This window comes from Pagrus pagrus, assembly GCF_965226575.1.
Source record: "Pagrus pagrus genome assembly, chromosome: 20".
NCBI classification, from domain to species: Eukaryota; Metazoa; Chordata; class Actinopteri; order Spariformes; family Sparidae; genus Pagrus; species Pagrus pagrus.
In genome coordinates this window covers 12508113-12534393 of record NC_140207.1, presented here as the reverse complement: position 1 = coordinate 12534393, position 26281 = coordinate 12508113, and the positions used below count along the sequence as shown (strand labels likewise).

Below are 26281 nucleotides of genomic sequence, written 5' to 3'. Positions count from 1 at the left end.
TGATCCTCCTCTTTCTCTCTTCATCTACCGTTTTCTCCCTCCACCCATCCCTCTCTCCTTCTCCAACTTCCCTCTGTCCCAGCGAATGTATTTGAAAAGCACTTTGCGGCCACCATCGACTCGTTCCAAGATGCTGTTAAGTGTCTGTCAGAGTTTGCCTGCAATGCCTCCTTCCCGGACACCAGCATGGAGGCCATACGCCTCATCCGACACTGCGCCAAATACGTCTCAGAGAGGCCACAGGTCAGCATCAGACCCAGCTTTGCACTCCAAAATATCATTATACACTCAAACAAAATGTTAATTACTTGTAAATTTAATTACATAAGTTCACTCTAAAGGGTCATAGTTCATGCAGTTTTTCTATAATGTTAAGTCAGTATGTTCAATTATTACATATAAAGTTAAGTTAGTAAGGCAATTTAATCAGATTAAATGCAGCTTCTTCTGGTCACACAAAAAACTTATGCTACTTTTTCGGATATGCTGTAGCACTAACCAACACCTGTCAATACACTTTAACGTGTAAAATTGGCAGCGTTATCCTTTAAAGTCACTGGTTAGGCATAATTATTATAGAACAGTTTATTTCTCAGTGTAAAGGCCATAACTGTGCATTATATTAAACAGACTATGAATATTATTATTTTCTTAAAGCTGTGGCGATGATAGAATCAAGAATAATGCAAACACTGTAGCTTTTATTTAACATCATCTAATGATTGGCAGAATTTAAGCATGTTGTGCCAAGATTCTGAGCTGTACAGTACAGAATGAATTAATGTGCAAGTGTGCAAAATAGCCACATCTACTGACATCATCCAGTGAGTATCCAAATGTGCTTCGTGCAAATGTTTTCAGGCACAGATTTGTCATGCTACTATAATCCTTTTTCTCGCCTTTGACACCATAAAGAGGGAGAATCTGTGCATCAGAAAGCATGAAAGAGAGTGAGTGGGTATAGTGTATGTCAGGGCCACGCACAGCATATATGGCAATGTGCATTTATTTACTCAGGAGGGTTAAGTCTCCCCCGAGGCAGCAGCGGTACAATACTGAACGTGGATCTGTTTCTCTTGCAGGCCTTCAAAGACTACACCAGTGATGACATGAATGTAGCGCCTGAGGACCGCGTGTGGGTCCGGGGGTGGTTCCCCATCCTCTTCGAGCTCTCCTGCATCATCAACAGGTGTAAGCTGGATGTCAGGACCAGGTAGGTGGAGTTCACCTTTAGCCTGCTGTTTTTTTCAAGGCATAACAGCTATTAGTTTAGATTTTAATTCAACAGCAATAAAGACAAGTCCAGGTTCTGTACAGTCCTGCTGCACAGCGAGTGTCTGCAAGATAGAAAAGGACTGCATGTTGTAAAAAAGCAAATGTCAGCGGTCGCACCGAGGAAAGGGCAAATCTGTGTGTGTGCTCATTTCCCAGGGGGCTGACAGTGATGTTTGAAGTGATGAAGACCTACGGGCACACCTTTGAGAAACACTGGTGGCAAGACCTGTTCAGAATTGTCTTCAGGATCTTTGACAACATGAAGCTGCCTGAGCAACAGACCGAGGTACACGACAAGTCTTTCATCCTCAACGTCTGTTTCACATTCAGTTTTTTGACCGACGTGACCTGTTGTTGTAAATGTGTCTCAAATATCAAAATACAATGTCTACGCTGCGGTATTGTGTTGTAGCTTTTGTTCTCACAGTGTTTGTGTTGCACCCCTCAGAAAGCAGAGTGGATGACCACCACCTGCAACCATGCACTTTATGCCATCTGTGATGTCTTCACCCAATACTTCGAGTCCCTTAGTGATGTCCTGCTGGATGACATCCTGGCTCAGCTCTACTGGTGTGTGCAGCAAGGTGAGCACGTGACAACTCTTTCTATCTCATATTACCTTCACAAATGTAGCTTCAGATTCCCAGGATCTCTGAGTTGAATTTGTTTGCAGTATTTGGGTTCAAATTAGCCGTGACCTGAGCTTGGCTGCAGTGACAGGTCTTAATGATTGCCTCCAAGCTTTTATGTGCTTGATCAATACCGGACCATCACTATATAAAAGGCGAAAGCAAATAATCAATAGATGTTGTAGTATTTTTGGGTTCTTTATTGGAAAAAAGATAAAAAGGCAGAAATCTCTGTAGACTTTTTTTTATCGATACTTACAGCTTACATTTTTTTAATTGATCTTTTTCTTTGTTTCTCTCTGCTCTCGCTCCCCTCCTCCTCTTCCTCCATCCGCCTGTAGATAATGAGCAGCTTGCCCGATCAGGCACCAACTGTCTAGAGAACGTGGTCATCCTGAATGGAGAGAAATTCTCCCTGGAGACCTGGGACAAGACGTGTAACTGCATGCTCGACATCTTCAAGACCACCATCCCACATTCGTAAGCTGCTGTGACTGAATATAGAAAAGTCTGGAAAAAAAAAAAGCTATGAAAAGGAATCGAAAATATAAATCAATTAAGATTTTAACCAAAATAAGACTTTGTTTAGCTTGATGGTTCTAGCTCAGGTCATTTTCTAGCCTGGATGTTGTTAGCTGTTTGTCACACTGTCCGAGAATGAATGTGATTTATTGAGTAAACTGATTTTCAGGCTATTAACATGGAGACCAGCAGGAGCAGACGGAGAACACATGACCACACAGAGTTTGTCAGACAAACAGCTGGTGAGGAGATGCAGTTTTTTTCTGGTTTACATGTGAATAAATCACATAACTTATTTTTTCTTCTGTTTTATTGTCTTTGTTTACCGCTGAGAATTTTACCGCAAAGGAACAAAATATTTGTCTTGCTTCTTTCACACACTTTTCATTTCTTGTTCATAATGTACATCCCTGTACTGTGTTTGTATAATTTTAAGTACTGTGTCTATATAAAGTTGCTTAACTCTGCCCACTTTGCTCTCAGGACTCCATTTCCCAGAAGTCAGTGGATATTCAGTCCCGTTGTGATGACCAGCACTCCATCGGCAGCGCTGACAGGGTTGCGATGGAGAACCGCCGGCACAGTCAGTACAGCTCCGCCTCGGGCATGTGTGAGGACGGCTCCAGGAGCAGGACTCCAGCGAGTAAGCCTGCAGCTTCACTCAAAGACCGACTGTTCACGTTTTCTCTGTGTGTGTGTGTGCTCTGATGGAAGTTTATCTGTACGTCCCACAGAGGTCCAGGAGCAGCGCTTATTCTCAGCTTTGCTGATTAAGTGCGTCGTGCAGCTGGAGCTGATCCAGACCATCGATAACATTGTGTTTTTTCCTGCCACCAGTAAGAAGGAAGATGCTGAGAACTTTGCTGCTGCTCAGGTACAAACATGATATAGTAAGAGTCACTTTTTCTACATGTCTGTGCTCTGTGATCGTAGTCAATAATGATCTGTCGTGCCTGTGTTTTTGAAGCGGGATGCTGTGTATGTAGTAGACGTCCCAGTGGAGACCCAGGACCAGGGCATGTATCGCTACCTGACCTCAGAACAGCTCTTCAAGCTGCTGGACTGCCTGCTGGAGTCGCACCGCTTCGCCAAGGCCTTCAACTCCAACAACGAGCAGAGGACCTTACTTTGGAAAGCAGGTAGGCTGGTTGAACAGATACAGATAACGGTGTAATCGCACACCACTAATCATAATGAGGAAAAAAAATAAAAAATGGCCGTGACCGTAACTGAGTGCATCTGTGCGTGCGTGTGTTCAAGGTTTCAAGGGGAAGTCGAAGCCCAACCTGTTGAAGCAGGAGACCAGCAGCCTGGCGTGTGGCCTGCGAATCCTGTTTCGCATGTACACAGATGAGAGCCGCCAGGAGGCCTGGGAGGAGGTCCAGAGACGACTGCTCAAGTGAGGAACAAACATGCGACACATTCGTATCCCGCCGCAGCTGCTGATTATTCAGTGGTCGTCAGTGGATCTGACAATTACACCTCCATTGATGTTTACAATGATTTCTGGGTAGATGCGAAGCTCTTCTCTTTTTGCTCTGACACTCATCGCCGCAGTTCACCTCCAGTCCTTCAGTGACTGCACCACAATCTGCCCACAGAAAATGACTGCAACGCACCAGTTAATGCACATAATGTGACAGGTTAAACTACTGATCTTTATAATGGATTCTGGTATTGTTCTGCTTACATTCAGCCCACTAATGATGCCGTCTGCACTACACTACTCCTACTAAACATGTGTCAAGAGACAGTTGGAACAGGTGGACTTCATGCGTGCATATGCCTGAAAATGTGCTCTCAATTTGACAGAAATGAGAAACTAATTGGAGGTTTTGTTGCTGGGAAGAAAACACGGCGAATGCTTTCAGAAGAGGACTTCTTTCTGCAGAAACTCTGCTTGAATAAACTGTTTTAGTAATTTAATTAGGTGTGTGCTTGAGATAGATGGACGCGTGAATTTCTGGTCTCATTATGTTTAGAATTTCAAAAGTTCAGCCTCACTTTTTTTGTGATTTTAACTCAACTTTTATATATCCTGAAGAAGAAGAAGAGAATAAATTAATGATTTTAATAATCTTCAAAGTCTTGAGGGCAGTTTCTTGTTATTGAAAATGCTCCAGATCTTTATGCAGGAATGATGGTGAAGCAGCCTTAATCAGTTGGCCCAATATCAGGGATATTTTTGCCATTACGTCTGTGAAATATTAATATTGACTGATAGTCATCGTATGTCCTCTGAGCTGAGGACAAATCAGTCAAACTGGGGTTAACCTCAGGACGTCTCTCACAGATGCACCATCACTGTTGTCAAAGTGAGAATAAAGAAATCGCACTTCTCCGGGCTGAACCGTCAATAATAGCCACCTCAGAGGAAGGAGAAATCAAAAAGAGACATCGGCCCTGAGGGAAGGGGAGGCTGTTTTGATGTCACTATCCGCCACGAGTAACTGACTGTAAAGACGCAGCGTGTGCACAGCTCTGCACTTCTCTGAAACGGATGCCGTCTGCTGTATAGATCCGAAGGAATCAGCACACTGATGTTTCATTGTTCAGTCAGCACTGCTGTCATCGCTGCATCTTTATTCAGTGCCTTGCAAACAGCCGTCAACCCCTTTTTCTTTCCCAGCCTCGCCCTCGAATTGATGGTGATATCAAGATGAAGCAGAATCATTGCCTGTCTCAACTACTTGCATTCGTTATTAGAGAGAAGAAGAGGAGTGGTAGAGGAGGAGGTGGAGGAGGAAGGATGGTGCTGCATGTGCGAGCGGCTCAGACATCCTAATTCCAGGGAAACTGTTACGTTTTTTCTCAAACGTACATCATCCTGTTGTCCACAAACAACACAGGCATGTTTGACCGAAGCAGATTTGGGGGGCGATTAGGTCAAAGAGGCTGGAGTGTGAGAGGAGGGGGAAAAGAGAGGGGGGGTGAACGGCTAACAGATGGCGTTGATGTCAGAGGAGGGCCGCAGGGTCGGAGGAGAAAGGTCAGAGATCGCGTCAGTTTTCCTCAAGCTCAAACTGGGAGGAAAAGTGTCTCCATAATAGCTTTAATTAGCGGCTACTGAGTGAAAACGGCCTTCGTCATCCCCATCCCGCCAGTTTTTCATGCGATAAGCGAGGCAGAGGTGCAGATGCTCTCTTGAACAACACAACCATCCACTTTTCTTTTCAGTTTAATGTCCTCCCAAAGTGTAAATACACATTTCTGATATGTGTGCTTCTCTCTGTCTGTGTGCTACAGTGTGTGCAGTGAGGCCGTAGCATACTTCTTGGCTCTGACCTCAGAAAGCCACAGAGAGGCCTGGACCAACCTGCTGCTGCTCTTCCTCACCAAGGTGCTAAAGATCAGCGATGAAAGGGTAAGGAGCTGAAACGCTTGATGACACCTTTTCCTGACTTGTGGAGGTGTGGCGATAATTAACAACAAGGGCTAACATCCAAAAATAGCAGAGGAGTAGGACTATATTTTTGTTGTCATGCTATACTTTTTTAACAATCGCAAACAAACCAATAACATACAGCCATTTTGCACCAAATATACAGCATATAGATGTCTAACTCTCTCTCTGTCTCATCCCTCCTCCGCCCTCAGTTCAAGGCTCACGCATCCAGGTACTACCCTCTGCTGTGCGAGATCATGCAGTTCGACCTGATCCCCGAGCTCCGCGCTGTCCTGAGAAAGTTCTACCTGCGCATCGGCCTCGTGTTTCACATCGCACAGCTGCCTGAGCCCGAACCGGAACCCCAGCCGGCACATGTCGAGCAGGAGGCCGACACGGAGGTCGGGGAGGAGGCTGGGGAGGAGGCCCAGTGATGCTGCACCACAAACAGCCTGGCTCCACCGAGGCCTCCCCCTCACATCTGTACGACTGAGGCCCTGCGTCACCATCAGGGTCCTCCACGTGGTTCATGCCGAACACTTGACTTAAATGGCTGATGATCAATCGGCCGTCTGCTACCACCCACCCGCACCCTTAACCCCGTCACCCCACACACACACACACACACACGGACACGCCTATACACACAAACAGACAGAGTACTTGATATCACGATGAACAGTAACGTCTTGTACAAGGTGTAGCGATGCATCCACTGGATAAAACTACTGATAACCAACTGACAGTTACCAATATCTCTGATCTGCTCAGAAGGAATATATTTCAAACAATGTGTGCTTCTTACTGTATATTTAAAAAGTAAAGAATGAGTGGTTTCAACAACATGCAAAAAGACATATTTAGTAACTATGAAATGTGACATTTGTCACACATTGATAGTAATGATCTCTCTGTCTGCACCGCAGATGGCTAACATTAGTATTGATAGCCTCTTGGATGAAACTAGTTGTACAGATCTGCCGCTATGTAATATAATCTTATAACACTAGATTTCATTTATTTTTGTTTAATTTTTTTTTTTTCCTCCTCTGGATTTGCTGCACTTGATCTCTTTTTCGAATGCACTGGAGATTTTACTTTTGTGATAATTTATTTGACTGCACCATCTCCAGCAGATACGGTATGACTTGTGATCGAACAAGACCGTGGAAAGTGAAGGGTTAAATTATTCCATTTTATATGTTCTTAGGTTTTTATCTGAGATGGATGATAACTGGGCTTCAGAAACTGGAAGAGAAGACGTCAACCTGATGCTAGCTGCTTTTGAGTCACTAGTCTGTTTTTATGTTTGAGTTTAGTTTTCACTCTTGTGTACAAAATCAAAAGTTAATAATATATTTAATGTTTTTTTTTTTTTCTTTGGTTTGGGGGAAAGTTATATGTATAGAGAAGATGAGAAATGTTAGCTGTGCTTTAAGTATGAATGGGATGCATTCCTGCTCATGGATGTAGAAAACAAAATGTATATGATACAGCAATGTAAAGTTTTCTATGTTGCAAAAAAGATTATGTACAACTTTCTGTACGATACATCATCTGGCATTCTAATCAGGTTCTAGGTCAATAAAGTTTTTGAACTTGGTTGATTTGAAATCATGAATCACTGACTTCTAAATGATAGCTGTTTATTCCTCTCCATTAGTGATGAGCCAGGACAACATTGAAATAAACTCATTTTGTTATAACTATATGAAAACAGACATTAGTTTATAGTACAAATATATACGTTACCAAACTTTCTTTTCATTCTGAAGAGAATATTAGAGTCTTGTGTAAGATGCTACTTGTCTAAACTAATTAACTAAGACTCTGCTCTACCAGCTCCCACAGTTGACATGTCAGTCAGTGAAAACCGGAACTGGGCTCAGTCAGTGCAGTTTCTCCATCCTTAGACGCCAGGTAAAGGGAGCTATGTGACACGGTGTGTCAGCCAGGGTGGAGTATCCATCCTGATAGTCGGCCTCTCCCCACAGCCTGAACGTTTCGCAGCGTCCGATGTTCCAGGCCGCAGCCACGGCTCTGTGGCAACCGTGTCCACAGAGACGCGCCTCTCCAGGGCAGAGCGCAGAGAGGAGACATCCACTTCATCACCAGGCAGCACCTCTGGAGAGAACAGAGGCAACACACATTTCTTAAGGCAATCCGATATTAAAGGATGCCTATAATCTGGCATATAGATACGTCTTTTGTTTAGGCTTCATTATTTCTACAATTTACGATTGAAAAGTTTTAGATAAGAGTTGGTGAAAAAGCCAGCTTATTTTTAAAGTTACATGCACTTTATTTGATCTTTTTTTTTTTTTTACTAGCATGCAGCTTATTTCAATACTTTCTGTCTCACCTGATCTGCTGCTGCGATCACCACTGTTCTGTCTGATGTGCTGCTGGTTGTGTTTCCTTTGTGGGACTTTAGATTCCGAGTGTAAGGACTGAGCATCTGCCTGGTTGCTATGGTTCCTTTGATTAATGGACACAACTCCCTCCTGTACAATATAAAAAAAGAAATTTAGTGTAACATCAGAAAACTAGTGGGACTTCAATTATAAGCATTGAAAGCTTCAGAAATAGATGCCCCTCTGGTGCTGCAGTGACTCAGACTGTTTTGACCTGAAGCAAACAAAAGAATCCATTTACTAATCAGCGCCATACATCATGTCTCCTCCGTGGGGCTGTCCTCTCCCGGGGTTCTGCGGAGGCCTGAAGGCGTCTCTGCTCATCAACATGCTCTTCACGCGCCTCAACACTGTAAAGATCTGACAAAGCCCGAGAACAGAGATAAGGGACCGAAACGTTTGTCAATTCAGATATGTGTAATATGAAAACAATGAAAATCAGTCCTGTCAGTATAACTTTTCTATGGAAAAGAGAAGAAGGAAAGTATTAACTTCCTGTGCCAGGCTTTTTTTTTTTTTTTTTTAACAATTTCTCTCCCATTCCCAATGGCTGGCACTGTCCTATCGACACCCTGCAGCTGGCATATGCGCCTTGCACCCAGCACTGGCAGCAGCTGCAACACAGAGACGCGAGCTGGCGTGTGCCTCAACCCGCCTGGCACGGAGACAAAGAGCTAAATTGGCTTGGCGCAGGGGCTGTTGTAGTGTGGTATTATGAGGGTGTATGTAGCTGACCTCCCAAGCCATGTCACCTTTATGAAAAATGCCTGAAGCCTTACAAAAAAAAAACGAGACCCAAAGCATACCGTGTCAACACTTTCTTCATGAAAGAAGAAGAGGAACAGGGACAGTCTTTATAAACAGACTATGTTTATCCAGGCTCACCTATAAAAGCAGTCTCAGATGGCAGGTTGGAGTCTCTGTGGATGTATCCAGGTTTGTTCCTCTGAAAGAAGAAATAAAGACCAATCTATTAAACACATACCAGTCAGAAGAGAAAATCATGCGAGATATACTGATGATGAGTACTCACAGGACGATAGCTGCTCAGGTGCTGCTCCGAAAAGTCTGCAGTGAAACACAACAATGAGTTAAAGAGCACAACAGTTTGAGGAGAAATGTGTTTTTGTGTTCACTGACCAGGATCCTCCTCTCTCTTCATGAGCCTGATTTTGCGTTGCTGTTCACGAAGAAGCGCCTGCTGTTGGATGTCCAGACTTTGCGCGTCAGTGGGAGGGTCGGGGTACATGTGACGGACCTCCTCGCGAGATGCTGTGTCTGACAAAGGAAAGTAATAATCCCATGAGGTGTTGTCCCACATCTGTCCTTCAGTAACAATCAAGAGGGTTCCTCCGATGAAGCAATAACAAAAGGTAAAGTCACAGACTAGTGGTAGGCATTAAAAGAGAAACCAACACTTTTCATATTTGTCAGAGTAATTACTAATTGCTCCCTTCTTTACTGTCTCTCTCCTCTTCCATCTTGGTTGTGACTCAGCAACTCCACAGCCTGGCAACATCCCTCCCCCTACATCGTATCAAGGTTTGACTGTGCAGAATGGATCTGATGCAGCTTTAAATCCATAATTTATATGAGGAAGTTTGATAAGCAATTTTGTCACAAACTTGCATTTCTTCCTATGTTGTTGGTCCTACGAACTGCAGCTCAGACTCCTGCTTTAACTTGGTCTGGGAGCCCATCCAAAGCCATTTCCTTGGTCGCTTACATTACAATCCTCTGTTCATGCTGACTGTCACGACCTCATGAGATTAAAGTTTCAGCGTGGCTAGAGGGAGACAGAGGACTGATGAGGCTCTGGAAAGTCTAAACCATCTGGCGATGCCCAGCTGGTTTAGGACCGCAGTGATCCTCCTCTGTTGTCCTTATATTGATGCCACGCTCAAGTCAATTATATGAAGGTTTATTGATATCAAAGTTGGAAAAAATGGGTCAGTTCAGAGGACAGAAGCAATCCCAACTGGCGTCAGAATGATGTTCAGTTCACAACTAAGGGTTAGACATAATATTTCTTCCTTCTTCTTGCACAAAAAGTAACCACTGTGAAAGTCTTACTGCAGTTTGTAAGTGCATTGTATGACCACTGTTGTTACCTCTGGATCATAGAGATGGAAGAACTGGCACTAGCAGGCAGAGGGTCACTGCTCATGAGACTGCGGTCAAGGGCATGTTTGAGGCACACAGATTGCACAGGAAACTGACATTTTAGAAGTCAAAGTGTCTGTCATCACCTCTGTATTTAAGCTGGTTGAACTCCCTGAAATGTTCCATATTAACACGTTCAGCAGCGGAGGAGGGACCCCTGGCTGATGGATGGACGTCTCGCTTGCGCGCTGATTCAAAGGCGTCCACTCTGGGTTGTCCTCTGGGCCTGAGCAGAGAAGGAAAACCCCACTTTAAACGGGGCAGTTACCTCAAATACCCACAGATGCCTTTCTGTAACGTCTCATTAGTTCACTGTCTTGAATGCTGTCCAATGAGCCTGCAGTTCCTCTTGATACACTGGCCCCTATAGGTTAGGCTAGATTCAAAAGCTGTTAAGTGAATATTGTTATTAAATAGTAAGGACATAGCACCTGGTTTGTGTGTGCTGAGCACTTCCAAATGCTTTTATGAGGCCTAAAAGCACGGGGCTTTTCTGTGTAAGCAGCTTATATTAGAACCACAGAAAAGCAGTGGGACTGGCGCCAGTTCAGAGGCATTTCTCTGATGATTGGCAGCAAACTTATTTGAATATAAGCAGAGATTTATACAAGTAGCTTGTAGTACATTCTTGTCCTTTTAGGGGGTGGGAGGGGGGTTACTCACATGCTCCGTTGCATGGGTTTTTCAGGCTGTTTAGAGCAGTGGAAGACGGAGGAAAAGAAAATTTCCCTCCGGGGATCATACAGTTACATCGCTGCAGTAATGAGTCCCTGAAACAAATCTGAATGGAGATTATGAGATAGCCAATTTGACCCGGGTCACTTTCATTAGCTCGGAGCACGAGAAAGCCTCCTCACATATGAACAGCGAATCAAAATTGCCATTTAACTAGACAGAATTAGTATTGTGTCTTCACCTTAAACGCATCTGAGGGTGCATTAGGTGAAATTGGACCTGAAGAGAAAGAGCACATCTAATAGGATGGCTAAATGTCAAATCTCTTAGCTGAGAGGAAAATGATGAAATCCTGTTAATTCTGGGCACGCAAATAAGCTCTGCTGTTCAGGGGTGACTATGATACCTGTTAGGGGGAGTGTAGTGAGTCTCCTGTAGATCGCTCTGGTCCAGCTGAGTCTCCAGCTGCCTCTGCTCTTTCCTCAGGTACCTACGGAGGGCTGACAGCTCTCTGATCACTTCCTGCTGTCGATCTGATGCAAACAGAGGGATCGAGAAGAGAAAGTGACCTGGATTGGAATCATGCATTTTTGAGTGGTAATTTATGATTTACAAGCAGCCAGGCATTTGATTTTTAGAGGAGATGGGGTACAGATAACTATACTGTCTTACCTTGTGGCTGGGGTGTTTTCACAGGGACTTCTCTGCAGTGTGGTGCTGACACAGAGCGATCCTGTTGTAGAAAATCGTTTCATACCACAGACACACAGTGTTGATGTGAAAATATCTGCATCCATTTACTGATCGACTTACAGTCCTGGAGGAAAGTTGGCTCACGACAGAGGGAGGTCTGGATGCTACGAGATTTGTCTGCTTCCTCTGCAGGGTTGGAATGGGAGGAGATGGCGCTCGCTGCAAATAAACGAGCAGAATTACTTGACAAAGGTGTTCAGTAAAACTGTAAGCTGCAAACCAGTGAGTTTCCAGGCTTTTACTGTACCTCATTACTCAGCTGCTCCCTTTTCTCCTCTCTGTCCCGGGCACTGTCAGACACCTTCTTCTCAATCTCTTGATCCTCCCTCACCCTCTTTTCCTCCCTCTTTACCTCCTCCGTGTGTCGTGTTTTAGGTTCAGAGATCCAACTCTCGTTTTCCGGCCTATCCTGCTGAAAGCAAAGAAAACTGTTTCTGAATTGCAAGCCCGCTGTGAGGAAACCCGCTCAGCTGCAAGGAGGAAGGAGTGATGAAGTGTTCTTCATCAAAGAGATGAACTCCTCACCTTGAATTTCTTTTGCGTCCTTTGTTCCTTGTCATATTCCTGCTGCATACGAGCCCTTTGGTCCGCCAGCCTCTTTTCTTCTTTTTCCTCCTCGGCCCTCAGCCGTTCTCTCTCCTCTTCCTGCTTTCGCTTGTTTTCCTCTATCTGTTGGTAATGAAAAGGTCACGATACATTTATAGTTCATTTACTACTTCTTTAAAGCGCTCAGGAACGCTGAAGTATTAAGATATAATAAGAAGGGAGACACATGCCAAAGCATTTGATGTTTTGTTTGATTTATGCCCTCCATTAGCATCCAAGCAGTAACTTGCCTCCACTAAAGGCTGTAGCCCAGGACTTACCTGTCGTTCCAGGTCTTCTTTGTATCTGTTCTGCATGTAGAGCTGCTGTGGAGTCGGCTGATCACCGAAACCTGCAAAGACAAGTGAGACAGAAAGCAATCTATCTACGAAAAAGAGCAAAATGCACAGAACACAATAACCCAGAGAGACTGAACACTACCTGATAGTCGATTGGAAAGAGGAGCCCCGGCTTCAGCCCGAGGAGTGTGCCCATCTCTCAAAAAACTTTGCGTCTGTCCACTATTCCTGGAAACGGGATTCATATATGACTCCTTGTTGATCCTGTGCATTTGATTCAGGTCGCCTGAGGGAAAGAAAACATGCATAAGTACCTAAAACATGCTGTGTATCTACTTAGTATCTCAGGTTTAGCAGACCTTATTAGGACAGAAAGTGAAAGCCAACTCACTGATGAGGTTGCCTTTTGTGTCTTTAATTGGAGCGCCTGCTCCACTTTTCCCCCAGGGGTTGTACGCCATCATCTCAGCCTCTATCTTGGTATCATATCGCTCCTTCTCTTCTTTCTCTCTTCTTTTGCGCTCCTCTCGTTCTTTGATCTGGACACAGGGAAGGCAGGGTATTTCAACAGTTGATGCATTTCTTTGCCCATTGGGAATTGCTGAGTCCACCGTGATCTGGTCTCTAACTGTCAAAATATCTGCTGTCTCCAAAATGAGTCAGTGTCTGGGTGTCCTCTGGTATCAGCGCGGCGCCTGTTACAGCAGTGTCAGCGTGACAGTTGGCATATCAGACGGTGTGCTGCTCCCTCAACCCCTCCACTCAGTTACCCAACTGAAAGCTGGGCACAGCACACGTCTTGGTCACAAACAGTCATTACTAATTGGTGAAGTTAGTTATTATATATGACAGATCTTATCATGGAGATCTAATGTCATACCTGCTGTCTGAGAGCTTCTTGGTAAATCAGGGCACTCTCTCTCCTCTGCTTGGCCTTGTCCTCAGGAAACTCTCCAACATGCAGGGGAGACGATCTATGCTGATCAGTGGCTCTGGAAGCAGATGGACAGAGTGAGAAATGACGAGGAGGCATGTGTGCAGGAGGAACTGACAGACATGCAGTGATTGCCCTCTTCTGGATGAGAGAAAAATCTACTATTGTTAAAGCTATTACACCCTGCAAATTTATTGTCAATGTAAAGAATAGGACTTGGACACAGAAATTGAAATTGTGCTAATTTTTTTAACACTGGATTTGTCATCTAAATAAAAAAACTTCTATTGCAAAAACAACAGCGATGGGATGGAGACTGACTCAGGTCTGAGAGGAGGTGGTCGTTTACGAGGACTGTGGAAATTTCCAGGCTGCTGCAGCGCTTCAGGCGGACCAGCTAATACAGAACATAGAAAAAGACAAGATAATAAATACAAACAGATTTCACAGAGTTTCATTAGCTATCTGCTCAAACTGTCTGCCAACTTCCCTCCCCCCCCCCGACATAAAATGTCTGTGAGCTCAGAACCAGGGCTGAAAACTGGCAGCAAAACGAAAATGGAAAGAAAATAAATGTAACCAAACAGACCAGCTGGATGAAGTGAGATCCATCTGGATCTGCTGAACTCATATCCAATAAACTGTATATCCCCTCAGTAATAAAATCAGTTCTGCTGTAAAATGAGATTTATGAATTGCTATGCCAAGTCCCCTCGGCCATTGATAGGGGTGATAAAGTGGCTCCATAATAAATGGTAATGGTTCTCTACAGAGAGGTCTAGGAGTTTATTTAAGCCGATGTAAATTCCGCCCATCTTAAGGTCAGACTGCGAGTCAGTTTATGACCGCGAAGACACAAGGCACAGCAATGCCTGAGGAGGGCCATACGAGTGTTTACCTCAAATATGTGTACTTTACATCACTGCTGACCACTTCAAGAGCAATTGAAGCAGTTTCGGGACGCAGTAAATAATCCATAACAGTGAACATCACGACTGCTTTTATTTTTGTCGATATATGATTGTTGTATTCTTCTGTGCAGACTTTATGTGAAGCTGCACTTGCTGCACAGTCATTGCTTATAAAACCAGTGAAATAAACGTAAACCTGTGTCACAAAAACAATTCATCAATCATTTAAAAAAAGGCTAGCGGTAATGCAAAGTATGCATGATTTGTACTAAAAGGCAGAGAGGCAAAAATATTTTAAAAGAAGATGGTTGTAATACTGTACTCTGATTGTAAGGGAGATGGGGATCTAATGGATTCCTGGTTCCGTAGTAGTGATAAGCAGCATCATGTGGAGTCCTGTAGTTATTAGTTACAGTGGGAGGAGCAGGAGGAGGAGCAGCAGCGACCCTGAAAAAAACAAAATCACAGAAACTATCATGAATTTCCATTGGAGGTGACAGTTTCCTTCATGTAACACAGAGCAACAGCGAGCTACCTGGGGATGGCCACCTCTCCTAGCGTGTTTGAGAAGTCCCTGTGGTATACTTCACTGTAATAGTCCAGCAAGGGGAAGCCCTGTGCCGCTGTCACTGTCTCTTTCCCTGTCAGCAGACTGAGAGGTGTACTGTGGTCCATGTGGGGCTTTCCCGTGCCAGCTCTCCGATCTGTGTCCACACTGGGTTTGTCTTCTTTAGGCCTTGGATTCAGATCCTTCCCCGCGGCCTCCAGATCCTTTCCGGTCTTGTAGGGGACATCTCGCCTCCAGTAGTCATATTGCCGATTTACAGCCCCGAACTGCTGAATTCGGTCAGGCTGGAAGAGGTGATGCAACATGCAAAAGAGAGAGAAGGAAATCACACAAAAAGCAATGATTACAACCTCAACATAAGGTGTTGCTCTCTCCACCCTGCTCTACCTCTTTCTCAGGGTCTGTGGCTCCAGTGGCAGCAACCCTCAGCTCAAGTTTCTTCTCCCTGAAAGAAAGTAATCCCATCCTTTGTGTATTGTTGACTCGCAGGATTTTTCCAGGTAAAACAACTCTATTTTAGTAAATAAACACTCACCTCATCTTGTTTATCTGCTGTTCAGCAATTTGTTGCAGCAGCTCTTGCCTATACTGCTCCTTCCTCATTTGAGAGGCCGCCCGCTCCTCTGTTGCTCCTGCAGAGAGACACAAACATGCAGATTCTGTCAACAACGATGCTGAACAAGGCTTTCAAGTGACTCTGTCAATAATCATACAAGTAAATATATGTCCAAAAGCATCATGCAATAAGAATGGTATTTACCGATCATGAGTCCAGTAGCAAACTCTGCTTTATTCTTGATGGTAGCAGGTCTAGGTCTTGCAGCCGTCCTCATGCTGTCTGGCATTTGTGGACTATTAAACACACGCAGATCCAGACACTCAACAAAAGTCATCCAATTACTGACAGGGGGAACAGCATAGCAATCAGTTCCCCTCTGAGCCACACCCAGCTACCATTTTACATCATACACTGCCTCGCAGTTTGCCTTTCTGGTCTCAGAGTCAGTGAGCGAAGCCTCATTCTCCAATCAATCCAGCTGCTCTGATAGAACTGGGGTGAGTAATTGTTTGCCTGGAGCTGGGCCAAAGCTCACCCTCCATCACCGCCCCACATGTTAACGGCTTATTGAGAGTGGCTCGACTGAACGGTATAAATGGAAACAATGAAAGGCAACAGGATGTAGGAGAAGTGCTGGAGAGCAATAACTGAATATGGCAGCAATTTTCTGTACCTGGCTGGTCGGCTCATTCAATCAGATTACTCCAACGATTGGGGAAATTTATGTGACTTTCCAGGAGGATATTATTGGCTGTCCAGCGCTGCATGTGAACACCGTTGCTATCTCAGATGATTATGTTTCAGCGTTACATCTCATTGCTGCGGTCGACCGGAGCTGTTCATAGAAATAATGATAATTTTGCTTACTCTGACTTCCCAAGCCATTCATTGTTGTTTTGATCAGGAACACCATGAGCTTCCACCTCCTTTATGTCCAGAGGAGCCCTGCCATAAAGACAAACAACACAGGTGAAAATGAATTATATTATCCTACCTGACCTTCTTTCTATGGAATACATGACAGATTATAAGAAACAAACAAGAAAACTGCACCTGTTAGCTCTGTGGTCTCTCTCTGGAGTGTGTCTGTCTCGCCTCCTCCTGTGCTTGAACTCCAACTCCTCCTCTCTGTCTGTGCTTAGCTCCTCCTCAGAGCTATAGGGCTCCTTTAGTTGATAGATTTGCCAGCGCCTTCGTCCCTGATAGCCTCGACCCCGAGTCCCCGTCCTTTTTGCATTATCCACTGATTCAGTCAGCGTGGCAGCATCTCTCCTGGATCTAGGCCGCTCCCTGGAAGGAGGATGTGTGTTGGTATGTGTGTTGATGGGCAGAGGTGAAGCTGGAGAAGAAATCAACTCAGCATCCGAAGCTTGAACCCATCCAGGCTGAAAAATAAAAGAATATGAAAAGAATATAATAAATAGCAGGGTGTTATTGGAGAAGAAAATGTCTACAAACCATCAATGCGCTTGTTTGATATTGTTTATTCTAATTACCTTTGAAGGGACAGGAGGCGTTTCCCTCCTTAAGCTACTGAGTTGAGCTTGTTCCTGTAGGAAAAGTTTGTATTCTTTGTTTCTCTCCTCTCTTAGTTTTTCCTGTGAGAGAAACATATTTAGTGTCATGTCTCTGAGGCAGCCATCACTCACTGTAGCTTTCATATCAGAGTATCACAGTCTCATCTCAGTTTAAGGTAGCTGCTTAAAGGCAACTGGATTTCCCACGACTTAATTGAGACATTGATTTGGCAGATGCTTTTGTGGTGTTCTGTTTCTCGCAAAAAAGGGCTGAGGATCAAGCCTCAAAAGCTGAATGACAGATGTGCTGCTTTAATTTCTATAGCTTTGAATGTCACAGAGAAATTCACTTCAGGTAGCTTTGACCTGGCACAATCTACAGTGTTTTCAAAGATCCATTGCCTGTAATATTATCATAAACTTCAAACATCTGCATCATCCAGGTGATATTCAGACGACCCAGGTGGGACTTGAACCCACAATCCCCAGCTCCGGAGGCTGATGCCTTATCCATTAGGCCACTGGGCCACTGTCTCAGTTTTGAACACTATCTTACGGATTGTTAGTAAGATCTGACACATCTGCAAGCACATATAAACAAAAGCAGTTGCCATGAGACACAAAGCACCGTACAATCAACAATACATCTGAGCTTAAGTCTTGTATATGAACTCCATTCATGTTGTCATGAGCAAGTTACATCATGCCAGTGGAAAAAAGAGCCCAGTTTGATGCCCATGGAGAGTTTACTGCTTCCTGTTATGTCAAACACAGGGCGACGCAAAAGACAAAAGTACACACACAAAGCTGGACTCACTGAGGTACCCACTCAGGCACACAGACACACACCTGAGCTGAAATCTTCTCATTAATAGGCAGGGAGAGACCCTGGGGTTGCGGAAGAGGTTCCCTGGGTTTCAGATCCTTTTTCTGGAGGAAGACCATGACAAAAAGGACAGGATGGTAAATTAGCAAAAAGCAACACATATCTTGATAATGGTTATCAAATACATCACCAGACCGTGGCAATAAAATGTTTGTAGTCCAGTTGAAGCTCCTGCTTAAGTTTATGCTTCTTTCTTTCATAGTCAGTCCCCAGCATCAAACTTAGACCCCAACCTGGAAAGCATCATAAATACATAAAATGTATGACACTATGCTCGAAGAATGCAATCTGTTTAACATCAGACTTGCACAATACCTTGGTCTGGATTTGGGGATATTCCTCGTACTACTGCTGCTGGAGGCATATCCTCTGTACACGGTTGTTAATATTGCCAGCCTTTGACTGTAGGGGACATTCACACATCATGTGAAAACATTTTGTGTATCTGCAGTTCAGTGGTGATAATCAAAACACTTATATTTTACATACCTTGATTTGCGTGGATGGTGGATCACACTTCAGTGATGACATATATTTGGGTGCTTCCTCTTCTTGCTCGTCCCATTTTCGTTCATGTAGTGACTATGTACATCCAACAAAGTATGTTACATCCAACAAAGTATGTTATAGTTATAGTTTCAAAGTTTCAAAGCTCAGCAGCAACTCAGCCCTGGTCACAGAAGTCAGAAATAATGTATAATATTATTCATATTTATATATTTTTGCCCTAACAGACCAAAACCCGACAAAGAGTCCTGTCTAGATTGCCAGCATGGCGCAAAGCATCATTCCGTTGCTGTGGGCAACCCTGACACGAAAGGTCCTCTGGGAGAGGCTAACTAAGCTAGCTAAAAGTGAGCTTAAGATCATATAAAATACATCTGAGACGTGTCAAAATCACTGTTTTATAGTTGTCACATTAATTGGACATACCTTTAATGCCGTTGGCTGCTGATGCGGTTTTAATATTATAACCTCAGCGGAAGTAGACTGAAGTTTACAAAGTGAGCTAACAACGAATGCTAGAAATCAAGCACCTCGTAGCCGTTTGAGCTACTGTCTTGAAAGAAAGAAAAAAAAACTATTTTCACAAATGAACATTAGCTGCAGTTTTGTCAGTATTCAGATACCTCAGCCCTCAGTTAAAAGCACAGCACCATAGACCTGGAAGCAAGAGCCTTTATGAGTGAGGCTGCTGTTCCGATTAGCGCCACTAGATGACAGTGCGCCCCAAACGGTTAGCACCATGGTTAGCACAAGTTCTTCTAGGACGGAACCATGTATTCTCTCAGAGGGGGGACGACCCTTTAATACGAGTGATAAAGACGGTAAAGTCGCTTCGCATCGAATATTATTTTTATTTATGGGTCATATTTACTGTAAAACAATGTAATGTGGCATACAGACACACCAATGTCATATTTGTGAGGGAACAGTGAGACGTACATCCCCTTCGATTACACTTTGGTGTATTGGTATCGTTGACTGTCATGGCTCCCCTAAGCAAGTAGGCATTTGGCCCGGTTACGTACGGCATCGAAATCTTTAGAGAAATATAACATTTTATCGTGTACCTGAGCAAAAATAGGGGTTTTAACGACATATTTATTTTGCTTAGATAATTCATCATGGCAGGGAGCAGCACGGCTCAGAAAACATGGGAGCTAACCAACAGCATGCAGGAAGTTCAGAGCATAGATGAAATTTACAAATATGACAAAAAGCAACAACAAGAAATCCTCGCTGCGAAGCCATGGACAAAGGAGTGAGTACAGCTGTATACTTTGCTAGAGGGTTTTAAGTTTAAGTACTTAAGTGATTGTTAAGCTAAATGTTTGGTGTCGTATGTTGTGTAATGGTAGGTTATTGTTAGAACACCCTTTAGCTTGGCTACAAACTAGCATTGGTTTGTTTGTCAACAGCACTCCAGCAAACCGTGTGGTGTGTATTTAAGAATGTATCTACTCCATAAAATAACCCTCAACAATCTTAATGTTCCTGATATTTAATTTATATCTTTCTTTGACCCATAGTCATCACTATTTCAAGTACTGCAAGATCTCAGCCTTGGCCCTGTTGAAAATGGTGATGCATGCCAGGTCTGGAGGAAACCTGGAGGTGATGGGCCTCATGCTGGGGAAGGTGGATGGTGAAACCATGATCATTATGGACAGCTTTGCCTTGCCCGTGGAGGGCACAGAAACTCGAGTCAACGCTCAGGCTGCAGCATATGAATACATGGCTGCCTACATTGAAAATGCCAAACAGGTCAGACACTGACTGCCTTTAAAGGGCATCTCACAGATTTCAGGATTGAGAAAGGAGGAACACAACTCTGCACACACACTGTTGAAATTTCCATTATTACAGTGCATCACTTTCTATGGATGTAGTTGATGCAACCATATTTTTTTATTTTGAGACCTTAGCAAATGTCATTCAACTGTTATAGAAAATATTCCTTTAATTTGTAATGTGGACTAGACATACGTCAATGATGTGATGGTTTCTAGCCCTAGAGATTAGCACATTATTGATTTAAATATGGCCAATGCTTCCAAAAAACAAAAAATGAAATAAGCCAGAGGACCGTATGGTAATTTAGGATTAAAAAGAAAAACTATTTTCAACATGATAAAGTACTTTGATCTGTAGTGGAATTAATTTCCTGGTTTAGTCTGACCCAAACATTCATGTGTGATTAATTTTTTTTTTTATCCCCAAATTATTATTATTATTTTTAGATGTATTATCGAAATATGAAATTACATGAAGCATGAAAGGGGATTGTTTTACATATCCCACGACCATCTCATCATAACGTGGTAAAACACTGTATGTCTTCTAATGTGGATACTAAATGGTGTATATGTTTTTTTCTTCTACAAAAAATACATCATGCTTTAATTCTGCTGCCTAATTGAAAGGTGTTTTAAGTGACATATTCCAAAAAATATATATATTACCAATTTAAGCACCGCACCAAATTCTGTCAGCAAAAATGATATTTGATAATTATTGTTATACTACCTATTTTTATTTAATTTGAGTGGTATTCTGGTATAATACAGTATTACTTGCCCTAAATAATAGCCTATATCAATCTTTTATCCCTCAGGTTGGCCGGCTGGAGAATGCTATCGGCTGGTACCACAGTCACCCGGGCTATGGATGCTGGCTCTCAGGCATAGATGTCAGCACTCAGATGCTCAACCAGCAGTTTCAGGAGCCTTTTGTGGCCGTTGTGGTAAGACTGTGGAAATAGTCATTATTTTTCATTTTCATCCTAAATTCTTCATTTAGTGTAATTTGTAAGTGCATCCTGTTAAAATAGTATTCAGAAGAGTAAGCTCTTTTCTTCCTCAGCATGACAATACAAGTAAATGCGGGTGAAACTGAGAAGGGGTTTAGATTGTTGATGTATGAGTTGTAGGTTTCTATGCAGTACTGATGAATATTTTGCTATTGCAGCCATGTATGCTATTTACACTTCATTTGGTTCAGCGGTGCTTAAATGCCATGGGCGTCATATAATTAAGTGTGTATTTTCAGCATACTGACAGCCATAGTAAAAGGCACCCGGTGGCCACATTCGAGTGGTCCCCGGAGGTTCGTGTGACCCCTGACTTTGTTTTCCTGTTCTACTGTATCTTACTTCCTACAGATTGACCCCACTCGGACTATTTCTGCAGGGAAAGTCAACCTTGGCGCCTTCAGGACCTACCCAAAGGTAAAGCAAAGACTGTACATAGCAGCAGTTTTCCTTTTATTTAAAAAGTAATCAAAAATGTTGCTTTTAATGATTGATGTGTTTTGTTGTTTTATTGTCTTGTTATGCTAAATAACTATGTATTAACCATGTAATTAGCTATATATTTTTTATACTTAATAATCTAGGATTTATAATCTTGTAATTGTTTTTCTCATTCATTCAGCATTTATAAGTGTTGTAATTATCTGGTTATGTCACAGAAAAGCTATTTTGTTTGTTTTTTATTTCTCAGCATTTCTTCTTTGGATTTTCAGGGTTACAAACCTCCAGATGAAGGACCCTCAGAATACCAGACAATCCCCTTGAACAAGATTGAAGACTTTGGTGTTCACTGTAAACAGTGAGTATTGATATATATGATAGTGTTGCCACCATATTAGAGATATTTACATCACTACTTATACAAATTATTTTGTAAATTCTATTTGTTTTTCTCAGATTAATAGTGGAACTTTAATATAGTGTACTGTTTACTGTATGACCGTCTGTGGCTCATGTTTTTCCTTTATTTGTTTTGTTTAGGTATTACGCCTTAGAGGTCACATACTTCAAGTCTTCCCTTGATAGAAAGCTTCTGGAACTCCTTTGGAATAAATACTGGGTCAACACCTTAAGTTCCTCAAGTCTCCTCACGGTATGTGGGCAACTTCAAAAAGCAAAATGTTTGCTAATTGTTTGACATTTTGATTTATGGTTAATTAATACTCTATAACTCACTGAGACATGTGGTCACCCGCTTGATGTTGTGATTTATTGCTGCATAGCGGCCAGGAGTCCCTGTTTATTGATTTTAGTAATAAGCTTAATTTAAACTTTTTAAAAATGGGAGATAAGTGTTAAAGTCAGAGCCGACTCCAGTGACACAGATACTGTCATGGTTCATCATGGATCATCTCCTTTCCCCCCAGCAGTTCCCTCTAAAGATTGAAAGCCCCTCATGTGAATTCCCATTGTGGATGCAGTCGCTCTGTCCCGAGCTTGACTAAACAGTCTAAATAGGCAAGAGGCTTATCCAAACAGTTAGCTCTTTGGCAGTCTGGATGAAGATGAATTGACTAGATGTCAAGAAAGGGCTGCTCCTTAGGTGACAGGCTTTGTCAGTTGCTATACTGTCACCCTAGTCAGGGGCCCCTGTGTCATTGTGTTTTAATTACCTTTTCCACTAAAAACACGGCCTCACCTTAAGCAAACTTTTCACTGACTTCTTTTCAGTCACCACAACACACAAAGTGTTCCTACAGCCTGTTAGACAGATTTGTTGCCATCCTGCAAAATCCTTCTTTGTGGAAAATCTGTTGTCTAGCTTTTGCTGGCAAATTGTGCATGAATGGGTTTCTCTGTGTATGTGTGTTTGTTGGATGGTCAGAACTCGGACTACACCACAGGCCAGGTGTTTGACCTGTCGGAGAAGCTGGAGCAGTCGGAGGCCCAGCTGGGCAGAGGCAGCTTCATGCTCGGGTTGGACACACATGACAGGAAGTCTGAGGACAAACTGGCCAAAGCAACACGAGATAGGTAAAAAAAAATTTCTTAGGAAAAAACACGAGCTTAATTTATTTTGGACACTATAATTTCAGTTTTGTCTTTGGCTGTAGGCTGCTTTCCTACTGCGTACTGTATATTATTGATCCTAAAAAAATGTGGTTGATGGTATTACTATATTAGTTTCAATTAATTTTTATCAGATTTGGAACAGTTAAATGCCTCACTTCCCAGCCCAACTGATTTGTTGACCTTTTGCAATGCTAATAACCTTAATTCTAAGATGTGTTGTTCTCGTCATATTGCTGCAAATATTTTTTAATGAACTTAGGCACTGGTATGAACTGTCCGTTCATACCAGAATTTTTTAATGTTAATTTTTTTTTTTTTAAAGTTTGCTATAGGGCTGCAACCAAGACTTTTTTTTAATCACAGGCTTATCTGTGGATTACTTTTTCGATTAATAAATCTTTTTTTCTGTAAAATGTCAGACAACTATTAAAAGTGCACATCACATCTTTTCCTGACTAACTGTCCCAAACCCAAAGAGATTCAGTTTATAATGATGTAAAACAAATAATGATTCAAATGATTAATTATCATAATGACTGCTGATTCATTTTCTGTCGATCGGCTAATTGACTTAGAATTTAAGCTCTTAGTTTACAATCTGTAGTGTCTTAGCTTTTGAAACTGACGTATTTACAAGTATTTTGATTTAAAACAGAAAAGGAAAAATATAAACCTGTATCATTGTTACATTTTCCATCATTTTCAATTTTCCATGCAATAAAATTAAATGTGCTTGTTAATGAAACTAACCAAAAGAGCTAAGCTAAGCCTGGTAATCTGTTTATCGGTACTAGTTTCAGTCATACACAGCTACAGACATGTTACATCTCTGTATGTATCTCTGTTTTTTCTGGGGTCATTGTAGTAATCTCAATTTTTCCTTGTGGTTTATTTCAGCTGCAAGACAACCATAGAGGCAATTCACGGCCTGATGTCTCAAGTCATTAAGGACAAACTCTTCAATCAAATCAACACATCTGCCAATTAAACCTGAACTACGAGCCGATTTGGATTTTTCTTGTGCATGTCTAGCACTTACTGGTTTATGGTTTATGTTTAACTGCTAAAGGTAGCACTTTCTGTGTTTTCTCTTGGGGGTGCTTTTTTATTAAATTTCTTCTTTTGTCCTAGAAGTAGCTCATGATTATACAGTCAGGACTCATGCAAAAAATAAAAACATAAAAAGTGCAAGATCTGTATGTGAGTATTTCATACTTTTTCAACAAAATCATATGATTTTATTTCAGTCTGTTATGAAACAAAGTATACTGTAGCTGGGAAATTTCACTTGTCTTCACATATTTTGTGATATAGTACAGTATTCTGAAGGTGTGAGGCACTGTGGCATTGTTTCCCTTTGTGCTTTTTGCATGTAGGGCCTGTATTCCAACGCACAGCCTAACCTCGCACCAGTCAGTCATTCAAGGGTAGCCTGTCACAGCATTACATAATGGAACAACAAACTCAAGCTTCTGCGTAGGCTCAGTGGGAATCGGCTGCCATGTGTGGGATGTCTCTGCGGAGTCACTCCCAGCACAGTTTGGCTCTCGGTGGTACACGCTCCGGCAGAGTGGCCAGCTCGTCAGGTTGTGGCGTGGCAGTGATGCAGCACAGAAACAGAAGCCGTACACACTGGAGTCTATTCACCCAACATGTCTGCTCTTCATCGCAGCAGACACTCACCAAGTCTGCCTATTTTTTTTTACAGACGGCCGCTTTGGCTTGGGTTTGTGTCCTGTCTCTTTTATGGTATTGTAATGGCTAAATGTATATTTTTTATGTCATGTTTCGCAGGGGGGACAGTCCCAGTGGGGCAGTGAAGGTGTCTGTTTTTTCTCATGTGCATGAGCTTTGGCACCGCTTCTTATAATGATTTTCTTTTACCATTATTTGAGCCATGTCTTCAATTGGAGGGTGTTCAGCATAGCGGTTTAGGAAGAGGAAACTTATTAGATTATATTTAATGAAATTTAGGAATTTGAAATTGTTGAAAAGGTTTTCTGCACACACGGTCTACTGAATAGCTCATGTTTTTGCCAGATATTTAAATGCATTACATGGATGACTGTCACAGTGCTGAGAAAGTATTTAGAATATGCTTTTCTAAAATAGTTTCACCTAATGTTTGGTCTTTCGTAGCGATTTAAGAATCTGTGAAACATATTGAACTCGTTGGACATGTAAATATTATGATTATCACCAGATGGACATTTGTATGCATGACTAAAGGTGGAATAGGAAAATTTATGTAAATTCTGATCAAGTCAAATTGTGGGCAGCCAAAAAGTCATTACCCATGTATTTTACCCTTTTATACTCTTAACATTTAGCAATTCTCTAATTTCAAAGTATGTTCTCCATTAGTATATGTATAGTCTTTCACAGATTGCGGTGGAATGCCATCTCCTAAACTGTCCACACAGAAATAAAAAGCTGAACAACTGGGTGATTTGGCATTGACTGATCAGCAGATTGATCAGGCTCATGATTAATAGCTATGGGTAGCTACAGTATTTAAGCTTTCCAGATCTAATGACCCCACTAAGATCTGGAGATGTGATGTTTAGTTTGGCTCTCAGAAGAATCAACCCCACAAGCACGGTGCAGAGTGTGTGAAGAAGTTGATCCTAGCTCAGAGAGTTGGAGGTGCTACACTTCCTCTCCTCAATGTGCGCTTGCATAAGTGGAGGCAAGTCACTTGCTTACAGGAAACCCAGGTCTTGACGTGATATGGATTAACATTGCAGGGGTCACTAGGAGAAGTGGGTTCTGGTCCTGATAGCTTGGAGAAATGACATCTTAGCTGCAAAGCTAGAAAATATAAACAGCAAAAAGTTTTAGTATACATTTAATTCAGCGGGTGTGACTATTTACACTGCA

At 42.5% G+C, this 26281-nt stretch overlaps 3 protein-coding genes across 8 annotated transcripts in view; 2 read left to right on the top strand and 1 right to left on the bottom strand.

The window, feature by feature from the left end:
* The window catches only part of arfgef1 (ADP-ribosylation factor guanine nucleotide-exchange factor 1 (brefeldin A-inhibited)), a 29368-nt gene extending 21950 nt beyond the window's left edge, over positions 1–7418 (top strand). For all 4 annotated transcript variants that reach the window (XM_084340149.1, XM_084340147.1, XM_084340148.1 and 1 more), the window contains 12 exons: positions 83–243; positions 1083–1213; positions 1432–1561; positions 1724–1859; positions 2246–2384; positions 2596–2668; positions 2910–3069; positions 3161–3300; positions 3394–3565; positions 3687–3825; positions 5673–5790; positions 6024–7418. In XM_084340149.1, coding sequence (XP_084196275.1) covers positions 83–243; positions 1083–1213; positions 1432–1561; positions 1724–1859; positions 2246–2384; positions 2596–2668; positions 2910–3069; positions 3161–3300; positions 3394–3565; positions 3687–3825; positions 5673–5790; positions 6024–6245 — 1721 coding nt within the window. In that variant the 3' untranslated portion in view covers positions 6246–7418. The remainder of the gene's footprint in view (positions 1–82; positions 244–1082; positions 1214–1431; positions 1562–1723; positions 1860–2245; positions 2385–2595; positions 2669–2909; positions 3070–3160; positions 3301–3393; positions 3566–3686; positions 3826–5672; positions 5791–6023) is intronic.
* A 135-nt stretch (positions 7419–7553) lies between these two features.
* On the bottom strand, positions 7554–19332 carry cspp1a (centrosome and spindle pole associated protein 1a). Of its 3 annotated transcripts, none has more exons than XM_084340154.1 (30): positions 19009–19332; positions 18565–18657; positions 18391–18471; positions 18211–18308; positions 18039–18119; positions 17169–17270; positions 16726–17057; positions 16540–16617; positions 15874–15965; positions 15649–15745; positions 15501–15558; positions 15081–15397; positions 14868–14992; positions 13956–14031; positions 13581–13692; positions 13092–13239; positions 12843–12986; positions 12683–12753; positions 12342–12485; positions 12064–12228; positions 11877–11975; positions 11736–11796; positions 11470–11596; positions 10475–10614; positions 9366–9503; positions 9259–9293; positions 9111–9171; positions 8482–8585; positions 8174–8315; positions 7554–7935 (listed from the first exon to the last, which is right to left on the bottom strand). In XM_084340154.1, the coding sequence occupies exons 3-30, from the start codon at positions 18437–18439 to the stop codon at positions 7742–7744; spliced, it is 3390 nt and encodes a 1129-aa protein (XP_084196280.1). In that variant the 5' UTR covers positions 18440–18471; positions 18565–18657; positions 19009–19332; the 3' UTR covers positions 7554–7741. The 3 variants fall into 3 exon arrangements, with proteins under 3 accessions (XP_084196280.1, XP_084196279.1, XP_084196281.1); XM_084340153.1 differs by having other exon boundaries at positions 18391–18477; positions 19009–19331; XM_084340155.1 differs by having other exon boundaries at positions 12064–12225; positions 18391–18477; positions 19009–19327.
* Positions 19333–19557: 225 nt separating this feature from the next.
* cops5 (COP9 signalosome subunit 5) lies at positions 19558–24592 on the top strand. Its single transcript, XM_084340157.1, has 8 exons — positions 19558–19840; positions 20109–20343; positions 21194–21322; positions 21740–21805; positions 22102–22187; positions 22370–22481; positions 23214–23362; positions 24299–24592. The coding sequence occupies exons 1-8, from the start codon at positions 19704–19706 to the stop codon at positions 24387–24389; spliced, it is 1005 nt and encodes a 334-aa protein (XP_084196283.1). The 5' UTR covers positions 19558–19703; the 3' UTR covers positions 24390–24592.
* The last annotated feature ends 1689 nt before the right edge of the window (positions 24593–26281 follow it).